We start from the raw sequence: 14,640 nt of genomic DNA, 5'->3' as shown, positions 1-14,640 counted from the left end.
GTCATGTGATACAGTAATTATTGCAACTACCCCAAAGGGTAGATTTAAGGTAAGAGAAATGGATGAGAGGTAGTCTCAAAGACCATCTTCAGAAAGGATAAAGGTCTGTCTGAGTATTGATAGAGGAGGGACCACAATTCTCTGTTCTTACAATTCAAGTTAAGACTTTCATTGACCTGAAAGACTTCTTATACAGATCCAAAATTCAGTAGGCTTCCCATTTCACTTGTGGGAATACCATGATTCATGTAGGCCTATGGTGAATGTCATAAACCTCCAGACTCAGCTTTCTGATTGTAGTCTGTGTTATTACCATATCCACATCTATCATGCCTCTGTTAAGTGTCTCCATTTGACCCCTACCACCCTAGGATCCATTTTTATTCTTTAGCTTTTCAAGTGAATCACTGTATCGCCACTGTAATGTCTGGCCTACGATCAAGAAGCTCTTCAGTGATGCTGGGGCTTTTGAAAATCTATGTATTTCTCAACACACTGATGAAAGGTATGGCTTTTCAACTTTGCTAGTGTAAGTAGGTTTGTATTTTATGTGTGTGTTTCACCTGCCTGTATATATGTGCACCACATGCATACTTGGCGCCAGAGGCCAGAGGCAAGCAACAGGTCCTCCAGGAACTTGGAGTTACAAACAGTTGTAAGCCACCATGTGGGTACTGGGAATTGAACCTGGAAGGTCAGCCTCTACCAGGAATCTTAACGGGTCTTGCCAGTTCCTCAGTTGATCCTGTTTCCTCAGACTGGAAACCTCTGTGTCCTCATCCGGAATGAATCTCAGCTGAATTGTGCTGCTCCAAAGCCTAAAAGCTTAACCAACCAAATGCTTCTAGCTAGTTCCTGGTCTTCACACCTTTATCTTTCTCTTTCTGCCATCAATGGGATTAAAGGCTTGCTTTCTGGGATTAAAGGTGTGATCCACCATGTTTGGCTGTATCCTTGAACAGATGGATTTCTGCCTCTGGAATGCTAGGATTAAAGGCGTGTGCTACCGCTGCCTATCAAAGATGTTTAATGTTGTAGCTGTTCTGTCTCTGACCCCAGATAAGTTTATTAGGGTGCACAATACTTCAGGGAACACAATACCACCACATCAGCCAATGCTTTTAACCACTGAGCCAATCTCTCTAGCCCCGGGGTTTTGTTGTTTGTTTTGAAAAAGCTATGTAGCCATAGCTGGACTAAAACTCAGAGGTCTGCCTGCCTCTGTCTCTCAAGTGCTTGGACATCCAGCCTATTATTCTGTATCTTTTTTTTTTTTGAAAGATTTATTTATTATGTATACAGAAGAGGGTGCCAGATCTTATTAAAGATGGTTGTGAGCCGACATGTGGGTGCTGGGAATTGAACTCAGGACCTCTGGAAGAGCAGTCAGTGCTCTTAACCTCTGAGCCATCTCTCCAGCCCCCTTATTCTGTATCTTTAACACCCATTCCCATACATCTTTCCCAGATTTCTGCTTGTATTATTGTAGCAAGACTCTTAACAGGTCTTATTAATAAAATCAACCCCCAGCCAGGTATTGGGGTGAATGCTGGAAGATCAGAGAAGCAGAACAAGCCACAACGTCTTCACCTTGCTAGTTCCTCAGCTGATCCTGTTTCCTCAGACTGGAAGCCTCTGAGTCCTTATCCAGAATGGGTCTCAGCTAAACTGCTGCTCAAAGGCCTGAATGCTTAACTAGCCAAATGCTTCTGGTTTCTGGTCTTCACGCCTAATATATCTTTCTCCTTCTGCCGTCACTTCTGGGATTAAAGGCTCACTTTGGGGGATTAAAGGTGTGTGTCACCATGCTTGGCTATTTCCAATGTGGCTTGAACTCATAGAGATCTAGATCGATCTCTGTCTCCCAAGTGATAGGATTAAAGGTGTGAGTGTCACCATTTTCTGGCCTCTGTATCTAGTGGCTGTCCTATTCTCTGACCCCAGATAAGTTTATTAGGGTGCACAATATTTTGGGGAACACAACACCACCACATACTATTATTTTACTAATTTATTGTTATTATTATTGTTATCTTTAAGACAATATCTCTGTTGGGTGGTGGTGGCACATGCCTTTGATCCCAGCACTCAAGAGGCAGAGCCAGGTGGATCTCCGTGAGTTCGAGGCCAGCCTGGTCCACAAAGCAAGGCACCAAAATTACACAGAGAAACCCTGTCTCGAAAACAAAACAAAAAAACAAAAAACAAACAAACAAAAAAAAAACAATATCTCACTCTGTAAGTGGAGGATGATCTGGTATGATGCATACCTGACTGGACTCACTTGTAGTGATCCTCCTGCCTCAGTCTCCACTGAGATAATAGACATAAACCATAACAACTAGTTCTGCTAGTATCATTAGAACATTTTAGTAGCTCTCCTGTAGTACAGTGTGCCATGTTATAGACTACATTTATACCTCACCTTATAGGCCTGCTGTTACGGGTCTAGAAGCAACCAGGGATGGTAGGCCTGAGTCCTGGAGAAAATCAGCATTATCTTGCTTGGCAACTGTCTCTGAGGACATTCATGGCTCAGGTTGTCACCTGCCTCTAGGGATGGGGAGGTCATTTCTGCAGGCAAACAAGACCCAGAATTTAAAGAGCTCTACATCCCCAGTATCCTCAAGGTTTTTCCTCCAGCCATAAGCAGAGGATTTGGAAGTAGAGCAGAAAGGATTGCATACGGAAGATAAGTAAAGCAGGATGAGGTGAGATCTCTGTATCCCATACGAATAATTTGGCCATTTTCAAGGTCCAGTCATTTTCCCTACTAATCACATCGTATTTGCATTTTAAGAGTCTACAGAGGTATAAACACCCTGCATCATAACTATTGTTTAATACTATACCCAAAAGAAGCCACAATAATCAAAGGAACCTCGCAGAAGGGTGAAACGCATCTTCATCTTCCTAAATGACAAACGGCTGAAAACAGCCACAAGATGGCGGACAAAGCGCTAAAGAAAACACCCGGCTAACAGCGCATGGGCGAACCCCAACCTCCTTGAGGAAGTCCCGCAAAACGCGGGCCCTTCCGCATTGGCTCGACGTCCCGTCTTTTTCCCTCTGCCATTGGCTACCGGGTCCTTCTCAAAGTCAAAACAGCCAATCGCCTTTTCCCTGCACAAAGCCCACCCCCTCCATGCATGGGGCGGAGCGTCCATAAAGGCGCCCGGGCTCAGCGCGCATGCGCACGCGCAGCGCACCGTGCCGGTTAGAAGCGGATCTCGTCGGGAGGCGGTGCCGTGGCCCATGAATATTGATTACGCACCGGGGCCCCGTGCGCCCGCCCCTCTAGCCTGCCGACGCTCGCAGCTCGCGCTCGGGCTCGCGATGGGGAAGAAGTCCCGGGCGGTACCCGGCCGCAGGCCTATCCTGCAGCTTTCTCCACCGGGTCCTCGGAGCAGCACGCCGGGCCGGGATCCCGACCCCGACCCGGATCCCGAGGCTGACTCGACCGCGGCGACCAACCAGTCAGCCCCGGCGGCTGCGACGGCGGCGGCCGCGACGTCGCCCGCGGTGCCTGCCGCCGCTGCCCCCGAGGACTCGCCTTCGGAAGGTAAGGAGCGCGAGATGCCCCAGCCTTTATTTGGGACGTCCGAAACTCGAGCACGGGGCTTGCGGCCTAGGCCTCTCAGGTGCCTCTTCGGACCCTGTCAGGAAGCGTAACCTTGGCGGGCGAGGTACGCCTCGGCTGCCTGAGACCTGGAGTCCGCGGGACAGCGGCCATGGACTCTGGGCGGCGGAAGGCCCTGCCGGGACTCCTCTGAGGCGCCATTGCGGGTGCAGGGGTTTCCCCCCCCCCCCCCCGGAGCCTGTGCAATCCACCGGGGCCTGGTACCCCAGGTGACCCCCTACCATCTTGATAATGCAGAGGGTGGAGGGCAGTTTCCACGTGCGAGCCTTGAAGCGGTTGAGCCTAGCCGTCTCTGCATGTCACACTTGGTTTCGGTTTTGTTGAAACTGAGACATCCACCTTTTAGACGTGAACAACCCCCCCTTTTTTTTTCTTTATGCCACACAAAGCATCGGTGCCCAGACTTGTAGGAAAGTAACAAAACCTGTGGGTTTCCCTGTAACTGTATTTGGGTTAAGAGTAACAATTACTACATGGGTTAGATGCCGGAGAAGCTGGACCATCATCAAGTGTTAAGAAATCACGTTAATAGGAAGAACATAATGTGTGGAAACCTAAAGATTTATTTATGCATTTTAATTGTTAAGTATTGCAGGTGCCATTTTCATATAATCTTCACATTATTACTGTCGATGTCACTAAATGAATGGAAAATTCTACATCAGCTTGTTTTTCATCCTCCTGAGTTGGACCAGTGATAGACACGGATTTTATAACTTGATGAAATCCAGGCCTGGAAGGTCAAATTTTGATTGCCTCTCGTGTTTTCTCTGGTCCACCGACTCACTGCCGTTTCCTTTTGTTCATTTCAAATACAGATGAACAGGAAGTGGTGGTGGAGGTTCCCAAAGTTGTTCAGAATCCTCCCAAACCAGTCATGACCACCAGACCCACCGCCGTCAAGGCAACAGGTATAGGTTTGTGGTGTTCTTTTACCTCTATCCTAAAATATCTTTTATTAAGTTAAAATCGAGTGTGTGCCAGGATTGTCTGATGGATGGGTAATTGTTACTAATTTACTATTGCTTATAAAAACTATGTATCAGTGGTAGAGTATTTGCCTGGTAGATGCAAGGCTCTGGGCTCTGGTCTCACCTTACAAAAATAGATTAACAAAAATCACTTTAAAAAAAGGCTTTCTGCCGGGCGGGTGGTGGCGCATGCCTTTAATCCCAGCACTGGGAGGAAGAGGCAGATGGATCTCTGTGAGTTTGAGGCCAGCCTGGGCTACAGAGCCTCATCCAGGACAGGCACCAAAGCTACACAGAGAAACTCCGTCTTTGTGGGGAAAAAAACTTTCTCTGTACACACTCTAAGTAACACGAAGGTTTATTTATTTACTGCTATACCCCAAATCCATTTGTCTGTGTGTCTGCTTCCAAAGCTGCACCACCTAACGTGTATTTTTTTAAGTCATAGTGTCTCAAGTGAACTCTTGAGCTAGACTGGCTGGACAAAGACCTCCTCCTCCCCCAGTTTACCTGTCTGTACCACTCCATTTCACCCCTAGCACTGTGGTTACAGATGAGCACCTCATAATCTGCCAAAACTGATCTGAATGCAAGTCCTTAAGCATTTTACAAGCTGCACCATCTCCCCACTAGGTTGGGTTTGTTTGTTTGTTTGTTTGTTTGTTTGTTTGTTTGTTTTGGGGCCCTGTGGTGTATTAGGAACACCAACGATACCTTTTCTTCATTTTGACCCTTGATTGAGTGATTGATTTAGTCATGTTTTTTGTTGTTTTTTTCCAGACAATGATTCATGGTCCAGGCTGGCCTAGAACCTTCTGTATAGCTGAGACTGGCCGTTAACTATTGATAACTTTTGCCTTTACCTCCCAGAGTACTATGACTACAGCTGTGCTCCACCCCACCCCACTCATTTAACACACTGCCTTGGTTGGTACCAAATATTTGTGAAGCTGAAAATTCCTCTTGAAGTATCGCCCACCCCGTACAATTGCCAGCCCCACTCTGCTGTAATATTTGCAGCAATGGTAATCTTGGCAAACCTGAGTCACATCATCACCTAACGCTCACTCTCTTTAATTTTTTCAGCAGGCGTCAAATGTTTATATTAATCTGTTTGGTAGCCAGATGTGGTAGTGTGTGGTTTTTTTGTTGTGTTTTGTTTTAAGCTTTATTTTATGTGGATTGGTGTGAAGGTGTCGGATCCCTTGGAACTGGAGTTACAGACAACTGTGAGCTGCCATGTGGCTACCTTTCACTCTTAAGACTTCAGGACAGTTATTGGGCTGAAACTTTCTCAGCTATAAAATGGATGTACTATAGTCTTAAGTTGCTTGGAGTATTTCTTTTTTTGTTGTTTTTTGTTTTGTTTTGTTTTTTTGTTTTTCGAGACGTGGTTTCTCTGTGTAGCTTTGCGCCTTTCCTGGAACTCGCTTTGGAGGCCAGGCTGGCCTCGAACTCACAGAGATCTGCTTGCCTCTGCCTCCCAATTACTGGGATTTCCACCACCACCCAGCCATATATATCTTCTTAAATTGTGTGTGTGTGTGTGTGTGTGTGTGCGCGCGCGTGTGAGAGAGAGAGAGAGAGGGAGGGAGGGAGAGAGAATTCAGACATACAGTTTTTCTAGTTTTTTGGGGGTTGGGGGGTTGGGTGGGTTTATTTTGTTTTTGTGGTGGGGGTGCTTTCAAGACAGGGTTTTCTGTGCAGCTCTGGTGCCTGTCCTGGAATTCACTCTGTAGCCCAGGCTGGCCTCAGACTCACAGAGATCCTACTGCCTCTGCCTCCCAAGTGCTGGGATCAAAGGCTTGCACCACCACCGCCCCAGCGAGATTCTTTAATTTTTTGAGACAGAGCTACCATTTGTAGCTCAGACTGGCCTAGAAGTCACTAGTAGTCCATCCTTGACCTCAAAGTTCAGTCCTGCTTTAGCTTGCAAGTGCTGGAATAACAGACATCTATAACACCTAACTTGAATGGATATTTGATCACCAAATTTTGTTACTCTGAAAGAGTGAGGTTCAGTGATCCATGGTATATTTTAAGGAAGGATATCAAGTATGTGTAGATTGACTTAATTATCTTGAATGAATTGGTGTCGGTAGAAACAGGGTCACATTGTGTAGTTCTGGTTGGCCTGGAATTTGCTGTGTAGTCTGGGCTGACTTTGAACCAAGTGCTATGATTAAAGACGTGTGCCACCAGGCCTGACCCCTTGAGGAATAGTATATAATTATATCTGTGGTGGTTTAACATCATTCTTTGTAGTTTGAGTATTTTTTAGTAATCTTTTACTTTTGAAAATTTCACACACGAATACATTGTGTTTACATTATTTGCACGCCTCCCTCTTCTTTTTTTGTGTGTTATTTTTGAGACAAGATCTCACTATACAGCCTTAGTTGTTCAAGAACTCCTTATATAGACCAGGCTGTCCTGGAACTTGTAGAGATCAGCTGGCCCTTGCCTCCTGGGTGCTAGGATTGAAGACGTGTCTTTGTCTTTGTGCCACTGTGCCCAGCAAGGGGTATGTGGGTGTTATTAGAATGGAATCCAGGGTCTTGTACATGCTGAGTACATATTTTTCAAGCTGTAATCATAGTCCTAATTTAGTGATTATTCTGATTTTGAAATTAGATTCCAGTTTATAAATAAATAAAATGTTAACTCTTTTATTAAAGAACCATGTGATTGGGGCTGGAGAGATGGCTGGGGGATTAAAAACATTGGCTGCTCTTTTGGATTTGGGTTTGATTCCCAGTACATACATAGTGTCTTACAATTGTCTGAAACTCCAGTTCCAGGGGATATGATGCCTTCTGGCTGCTGGAAGAGCACCAGGCATGCCAAATGCCAAATATGTACATGTAGACAAAATACCCATGCACACAATAAAATAATAAAAAGAAAATTTAAAAAACAAACACATGATTTGGCTGGGGATGTCACTTAGCAAAGGCCTGAGGACCAGAGTAGGCATTCCCAGAACCTTGATGAAAATTGGGTGGGTTTAGGCCTGCCTGTAATGCCAGTGAGGGCTTGGAATCCTTAGAACAAGCTGGGTAGCCAGGCTAGCTAGAACAGCCTGCTCCAGGTTTATGCATACCACAGCTAATCAATATAAAGGAGAACTATGTAGTCTTTTTTTTTTTTTTTTTTTTTTTTTTTGTGGAGCTGAGGATCGAACCCAGGGCCTTGCACTTGCTAGGCAAGTGCTCTACCACTGAGCTAAATCCCCAACCCCCGTATGTAGTCTTTTTTTAAAAGTGCTGTTAACTGCTAATACATCTCTCCAGCCCTAGTGTATTTTCTTAGATACTTCATAGAATGCATTAGTGTTGGTATTCCTAATGTTTTCCTTTTTATTTCTAGGAGGTCTGTGCTTACTTGGTGCTTATGCTGACAGTGATGATGAGGAAAGTGATGTTTCTGAAAAAACAGCGCAATCCAAAGAGGCAAATGGAAACCAGTCAACTGACATTGATAGTACACTGGCCAACTTCCTCGCGGTTAGTGATGCTTTTGTTTGCTTGTTTTGAAGTAGTATTTTTGTTGACCTGAAACTATGTAGACCAGGCTGGTCTTGAACTTGCAGCTATCTTCCTACTTCTACCTCCCAGGATTTCAGGTATAAGCACTAAGCCCAGTTGTTTATTGCTGTGTTTATTCTATAGGAGATAGATGCCATAACTGCACCTCAACCTGCAGCTTCTGTGGTAGCTTCTGCCCCACCTCCAACTCCACCCCGACCAGAACCAAAGGAAGCAGCAACACCTGCGCTTTCCTCCACCTCATCAAATGGAACAGACTCAGCCCAGACACCAGGGTGGCATTATGATACCCAGTGTTCACTGGCAGGAGGTAAGTTTCAAGAAGACTTCAAAGTAATACTCATTGGTATGTAAGACATTGGCCTGCATAAACGTGAAGCCAACGGTGAGTTCTGGCCTTTAAGTATAGTATTTGGAAGCTAATAGATAGGATGATTGTCTTTACTAGTAGCCAGTTGTGCCAGATGAGTGATAAAAGCCATTGTTGAGGATTCAGAATACTTTTTTTATATAAATAATTTATCTGTACTTTATGTGCATCGGTGTTTTGCCTGCATGTATGCCTGTGTTGTTGGTGTTGGATCCCCTGGAACAGGAGTTGGAGACAGTGGTGAGCTGCCATGTGCTGGGAATTGAACTCAGGACCTCTGGAAGAGCAACCAGTGCTTTTAACTGCTGAGCCATCTCTCCAGTCCCCCAAAGACTTTTTTTTGAGTATCAGACAATTTTTAATTCTGTGCACAAAAGTGATTTTTTATTTTCTGTGTGTGTATTTTGAGATAGGGTTTCTCTGTGTAATAACTCTAGCTGTCCTGGAACTCTATCTATAGCCCAGGCTGGTCTAAAACTCAATAGAGATCTGCCTGCCTCTGCCTCCTGAGTGCTGGAAATAACGGTGTGCACCACCACAGCCTGCTGTGTATAAATTTTTATTGAAAAAATAATTCTTTTGGTGTGGAGTTGTTGTTTACAAGGAACGTTTAGTAATGTCTAAAGATACATTTGTGGTATGGCAGTGAAGAGGGGTTTTTCTTTAGTGGTATGTGCTAGAGATGTTGTTAAACTCTGCAACACAGATTTGAGAACCCTCTATTAAGTTGTTATGGTTGAACAGCTGGCTTAGGATAGAAGTCAGGAGTGTGTGTGTGTGTGTGTGTGTGTGTGTGTGTGTGTGTGTGCGTGTACACATATGTATAATATTACATAATATATACTTGAAATATGTTGTGTTTTCTTATAGTTGGAATTGAGATGGGAGATTGGCAAGAAGTCTGGGATGAGAACACAGGTTGCTATTATTATTGGAACACACAAACAAATGAAGTGACTTGGGAGTTACCCCAGTATCTTGCCACACAGGTGCAGGGATTACAGCATTACCAACCCAGGTAAGACTAGACCCAAAGAAGAAATTATGTGGGAGAAAGCAACTGCTGTAGGTATTTACCTCTGTCTTTACACTCCCTTCTCAGTTCTGTAACAGGTGCTGAAGCTGGTTTTGTGGTAAATACAGATGTGTATACAAAGGAGAAAACAATTCCTGTCTCCAGTAATAAAAGTGGACCGGTCATAGCCAAACGAGAAGTTAAAAAGGTTAGTATTATAACTTACTGCATTTGCTAACTTTCTAATCTAAGAACTTGGTAAGGTCGTATTTCATAGCACAAGTGTTCTTAGTTTACCTAATCTACTTGTGTGTTAGACAAGATTTAGAAGTTACCAGTCACCACTTCAGTAATTCAGAGTTTTAGTGCCATGAAAACTACTTAAAGCCATCTAGAGGGACATGGGAGCAGTTGTCATGTACATTGTACTGATAAATTGCCCTGTGCTGTTTGAGAAGCTGGCTCTGGATTGGCTTCCTGCCCCATTTCAGCCCAGTGTGTGCGTCACGTCCTTTAAAATCTACATGTTCTGTGGCAGGCTGGCCCTATTGTGGTAGTGAGAAGAGCAAACAGCAAGCAGCTAAGGGCACGAAAACGTGTCCTTAAACAACCACAGCCGGCGGTGAGGGCGCACGCCTGTAATCCCAGCACTGGGAGGCAGAGCCAGGCAGATCTCGGTGAGTTCGAGGCCAGCCTGGGCTACCAAGTGAGTTCCAGGAAAAGGCACAAAGCTACACAGAGAAACCCTGTCTTGGGGAAGGGAAAAAAAGGGGGGGGGCAACCAGAAGGTAACCCATTTGATTTTGTTTTTATCTTTTTGAGATAAGTTTCTTTGTGCAGCCCTGGTTGTTCTGGAACTCCTTCTGTAGACCAAGCTGGCCTCAAACTCAGATCTGTCTGTCTGCCTCTGAGTGCAGGGATTAATGGCATGCACCTCCACCGCCTGAGAGTAACCCATTTCAAGCAGAGGTTTACCCCTTCATTTAAAAAAAATGAAATGCCTGGATGGGAACAGGAGGTTGGAAATTCAGCCATGGAGAGAAGGCTCAGTTTCCCCATTAGTTTCTGCTGCATCAGTGCTTCTCAGCCTGTAGGTTGCATATCACATATCTAGCACATTAGATATTAACATTTCAATTCATAACAGTAGCAAAATTACAGTTAATGAAGTAGCAGCGAAAATAATTGTCTGGCTGGAGGTCACCACAACATGGACTGTATTAAAGGGTTGCAGCATTAGGGAGTTGAGAACCACTGTGCTAGATGGTTGTAAACGCCTGCCTCTGCTTAAGTGCTGTGATTAAAGGTGTGCGCTACCATATTCAGCTTGTCGGACTTTTTGGAAAGTGCCTTTATCCATGGAAACCTCTCTTGCAGGCCTTCATATAACAGACTTGCATTTAAACTTTCATTATTTATTTATTTGAGACAGGATCTCACTATGTAGACCAGGCTAGTGTCAATATCATCAAGATTCCTCCTTCCTCTGTGTCACAAATGCTGAGATTAAATGAGTCCACCACTATACCCAGCCTTACCTACAATATTTATTTAGTTAGTTATATTTTTGAGATGGGGTTTAGAAACAATTATGAATTGTGTATTGAATTACAATTTATTTTGATTTTCTGAGTGACACACACCACCTCCCATCCCTACCCCACCCAATACTTAGGATCCTATTAGACATCACATGTTAAGCTGTATCCCTAACCTTCAAAGTTACAAACTTCAAAGACAGCCTTTGCTATATACCAAATTTGAGTCCAGCCTGGGTTAACATGAGGCCCACCCACCCCTAATTTTTTTTTTTGTTTTGTTTTGTCTTTGTAATCTGTACATTTCTAAAAAGGTTAAGTATTCTAATAGATGGAATAAGTTTGTTTTGTTTCTGTTTTGAGACAGGGTTTCAATGCAGCCCTAGCTATCCTGGAACTCACTCTGTAGACCAGGCTGGCCTCGAACTTGAAATATGCCTGCCTCTGCCTCCTAAGTGCTGGATTTAAAGGTGTGTACCACCACCACCTGGCCACTTTAAATATATTAATCAAGCGGTGTTGTTTTGAGATTGTATAGTAGCCCAGGCCACCATTAAGGGTAAGTTCTATACTACTTATCCTCCTGTCTCCCAGCTTGGATGGCATCCAAGCATGGACCTTCGTGTCCAGCTTAAGCACACATTTCATTTTAGACATACTTTATTTTCCTCTAAGTTCCCTTTTAAGCATGAGCATTTTTTTTTTTCAATCTTACGGAAGAGGAAGGTAAAGATTTACCTAGTCTTGTGTTGACGAAATCTGATGTTATGTCTGCCCCTGCTTCCTACTGGCTTCCTTTTGATATCCAGAGGATAATAGACTGCGGTGCAGCCACTGCCTTCCTAAAGTAGGCTTTCCTTTGTGTGCGTGCAGTGGTATGCTATGTTGGGTACAGGCATTTTGTGAGTATCCAGCAATTAAGAAGCTTAACAGAAAGAATGAACTATTCCTAGGGATTGTGGTGACAGCTGTGACTCACTGCTTTTTTTCTTTCCAGGAAGTGAATGAAGGCATTCAAGCTCTTTCCAACAGTGAGGAGGAGAGGAAAGGGGTGGCAGCAGCATTGCTCGCTCCCTTACTGCCTGAGGGAGTGAAAGAGGAAGAGGAAAGGTGGAGAAGAAAAGTCATTTGTAAAGAAGCAGATCCAGGGACAGAGGTTAAGGAAATAAGCATGGCAGCAGAAGAAACGGGAGCGGCCATAAAGGCACCGGAAGTCACACTGGACAGCTTAGAAGACCTCTGTCAAGAGGGTCTTTGCAGTGTTGTTCAGTCTGGAGAAAGTGAGGAGGAAGAAGAGCAGGATACCCTCGAGCTGGAGCTAGCTTTGGAAAGGAAAAAAGTAAGGTTTTGACGTCTTTTTTTGTGCTGATGATCGAACCCAGGGCCTTGTGCTTGCTAGGCAAGCGCTCTACCCCTGAGCTAAACCCCAACCCTGACCATGGCTGTTCTTGGACTGTGGATGTCCACAGTGAGGAAGTGAGGGTGAGTGCTGGTGCTCAGCCGGCTACTTTTCCCGTTATTTTAGTCATTCAAGGACCCCCAGCTCATGGCGCGATGCTGCCCACATTAAAAATGGGTCTTCCCTTAGTAAAAATTCCCTTGAAAAACCTCCTTACTAACTTACCCAGAGGTGTGTCCTAGGTTATTCCAGAGCCTGTCAAGTGGACAGTGGTACTTAACCATCACAAATTTAAGGGACATTACCTCCCCTCTTACTGTTATACTCGGGTTGTTAGGCTGAACTTGTAAACCATTATCGGACTTCGCTTTTGCTCATCTCTTCACCTATGCTATTTTTAAAGATTTATTTTTTAAATATATAAGGATTTTGTGCACATTCATGCAGGCCTAGTGCCTGCAGAGGTCAGGAGGGTCAGGAGGGTCCCAGGAAGTACAATTACAGATGATAGTGAACTACCTTGAAGGTGCTGGGTAAATCCAGGTACTGCTGCAAGAGCAGCAGGTACTCAGAACTACTGAACTATCTCTCTAGTTGCCTAAGCTTTTTCTAAGCTAATGAACTACAGAATTGTTTTTGTTTCTGGTGATGCTTTTGGTAGTTGTCAACCAATAAGTAGATCTTGTGAGATAATAGAAGAATTAAGTTGACCTTAGAACCTCCTGTGTCTATCTTTATTAGGGGTAGAAGTGGGGTGGCTTCAAACTTGTGATTTTCCTGCCTTAGTCTCCTGAGTACTGGGATTACAGTCATGTTCCACCACACCCAGTTCTATATTCCTTTATAAAAGATTTTGTCATTTTCCCCCCTCTTTGGAGGTAGTCATCTGCTGCTGTCTTAAAAAGTCCAGTAGGAAGCAGGATCTTTTTAATTTTTTAAAATTTATGAGAGTTCTCATAAATGTTCTGCATGTACAACTTTATGCCAGAAGAGGACATCAGATCCCACTATAGATGGTTATGAGCTAGCATGGGATTGCTGGGAATTGAACTCAAGACCTCTGGAAGAGCAGCATCTCTCCAGCCCCAAAGCAGGATCTTGTTTGGCTTTTCGAGATAGGGTTTCTTTGTGTAGTTTTGGTGCCTGTCCTGGAACTCACTGTGTAGACCAGCCTGGCCTCGAACTCACAGAGATCCACTTGGCACTGCCTCCTGAGTGCTGGGGTTAAAGGCGTGTGCCAACACTGCCTGGCCCAAAGCAGGATCTTAATGTGAGTCAGTAACAGTAACCTGAAGCTTTCCCTGTTTGAAGATTTGAATCCATAGGGGACCACCAGCTAACAAAACTATTTCCATTATGTGTGTGCATGTCAGAAGGTTTGTGTACTTGTGACTGTCTAGAACCTACCCTCCCCTATTCATTTTTATGTTCCTTTTTTTTAAAGATTTGTTGATTTATTATGTATACAGTGTTCTGCCTGCAAGTACACCTGCAGGCCAGAAGAGGGCACCAGATCTCATTACAGATGGTTGTGAGCCACCATGTGGGTGCTGGGAATTGAACTCAGGACCTCTGGAAGAGCAACCAGAGCTCTTAACCTCTGAGCCACTTCTCTAGTCCCCCCGCCATTCATTTTTTGTTTGTTTTTGTTTTTGCTTTTGAGACAGGGTTTCTCTGTGTAGCTTTTGGTGCCTATCCTTGATCTCCCTCTGTAGACCAGGCTAGCCTTGAACTCACAGAAATCCATCTGTCTGTGCCTCCCCAGTGCTGGAATTAAAGGCGAGCGCCACCACTGCCTGGCATTCCATTCAAAATTTTGTTACTGCAATTATGAATGGACATTTATTTGTGTATTTGTTTTTCAGTTTTTTGAGACAGGGTTTCTTCTCTCTGTAGCTCTGGCTGGCCTGGAACTCACAGAGATCCACCTGCCTCTGCCTCCCAAGTGCTGGGATTAAAGGTGTGCACCACCACCGCCCAACTTTTTTGTTATTTTGTCATTGTGTTTCCCCTCCTCCCCATGAAGATGAGGAGGACCTTGTGCTTGCTAGGTAAACACTCTACCTCTGAGCTGAATCCCCAACCCTGTGAATGAACCTTTATTAATAGAAGAATACTGAGCATAATATTGAGCTGTGAAGGAAAGTGGTTAAAAATGC

The 14,640-nt window shown here is 44.4% G+C and overlaps 1 protein-coding gene across 2 annotated transcripts in view; it reads left to right on the top strand.

The window, feature by feature from the left end:
* The first annotated feature begins 3,210 nt into the window (after positions 1 to 3,210).
* The window catches only part of Fnbp4 (formin binding protein 4), a 33,176-nt gene continuing 21,746 nt past the window's right edge, over positions 3,211 to 14,640 (top strand). The window contains exons 1-7 of one of the 2 annotated variants that reach the window (XM_036184038.1): positions 3,211 to 3,562; positions 4,459 to 4,551; positions 7,981 to 8,117; positions 8,283 to 8,469; positions 9,400 to 9,547; positions 9,632 to 9,752; positions 12,080 to 12,421. In XM_036184038.1, the coding sequence (XP_036039931.1) occupies positions 3,256 to 3,562; positions 4,459 to 4,551; positions 7,981 to 8,117; positions 8,283 to 8,469; positions 9,400 to 9,547; positions 9,632 to 9,752; positions 12,080 to 12,421 (1,335 nt within the window). In that variant the 5' untranslated portion in view covers positions 3,211 to 3,255. Of the gene's footprint in view, positions 3,563 to 4,458; positions 4,558 to 7,980; positions 8,118 to 8,282; positions 8,470 to 9,399; positions 9,548 to 9,631; positions 9,753 to 12,079; positions 12,422 to 14,640 lie in introns of both variants that reach the window. The other variant, XM_036184037.1, reaches the window with a different exon arrangement.

This window comes from Onychomys torridus, chromosome 4, assembly GCF_903995425.1.
Source record: "Onychomys torridus chromosome 4, mOncTor1.1, whole genome shotgun sequence".
NCBI classification, from domain to species: Eukaryota; Metazoa; Chordata; class Mammalia; order Rodentia; family Cricetidae; genus Onychomys; species Onychomys torridus.
Note: the sequence above shows the minus strand (reverse complement) of the source record. Positions and strands in the feature narration are given on the sequence as shown.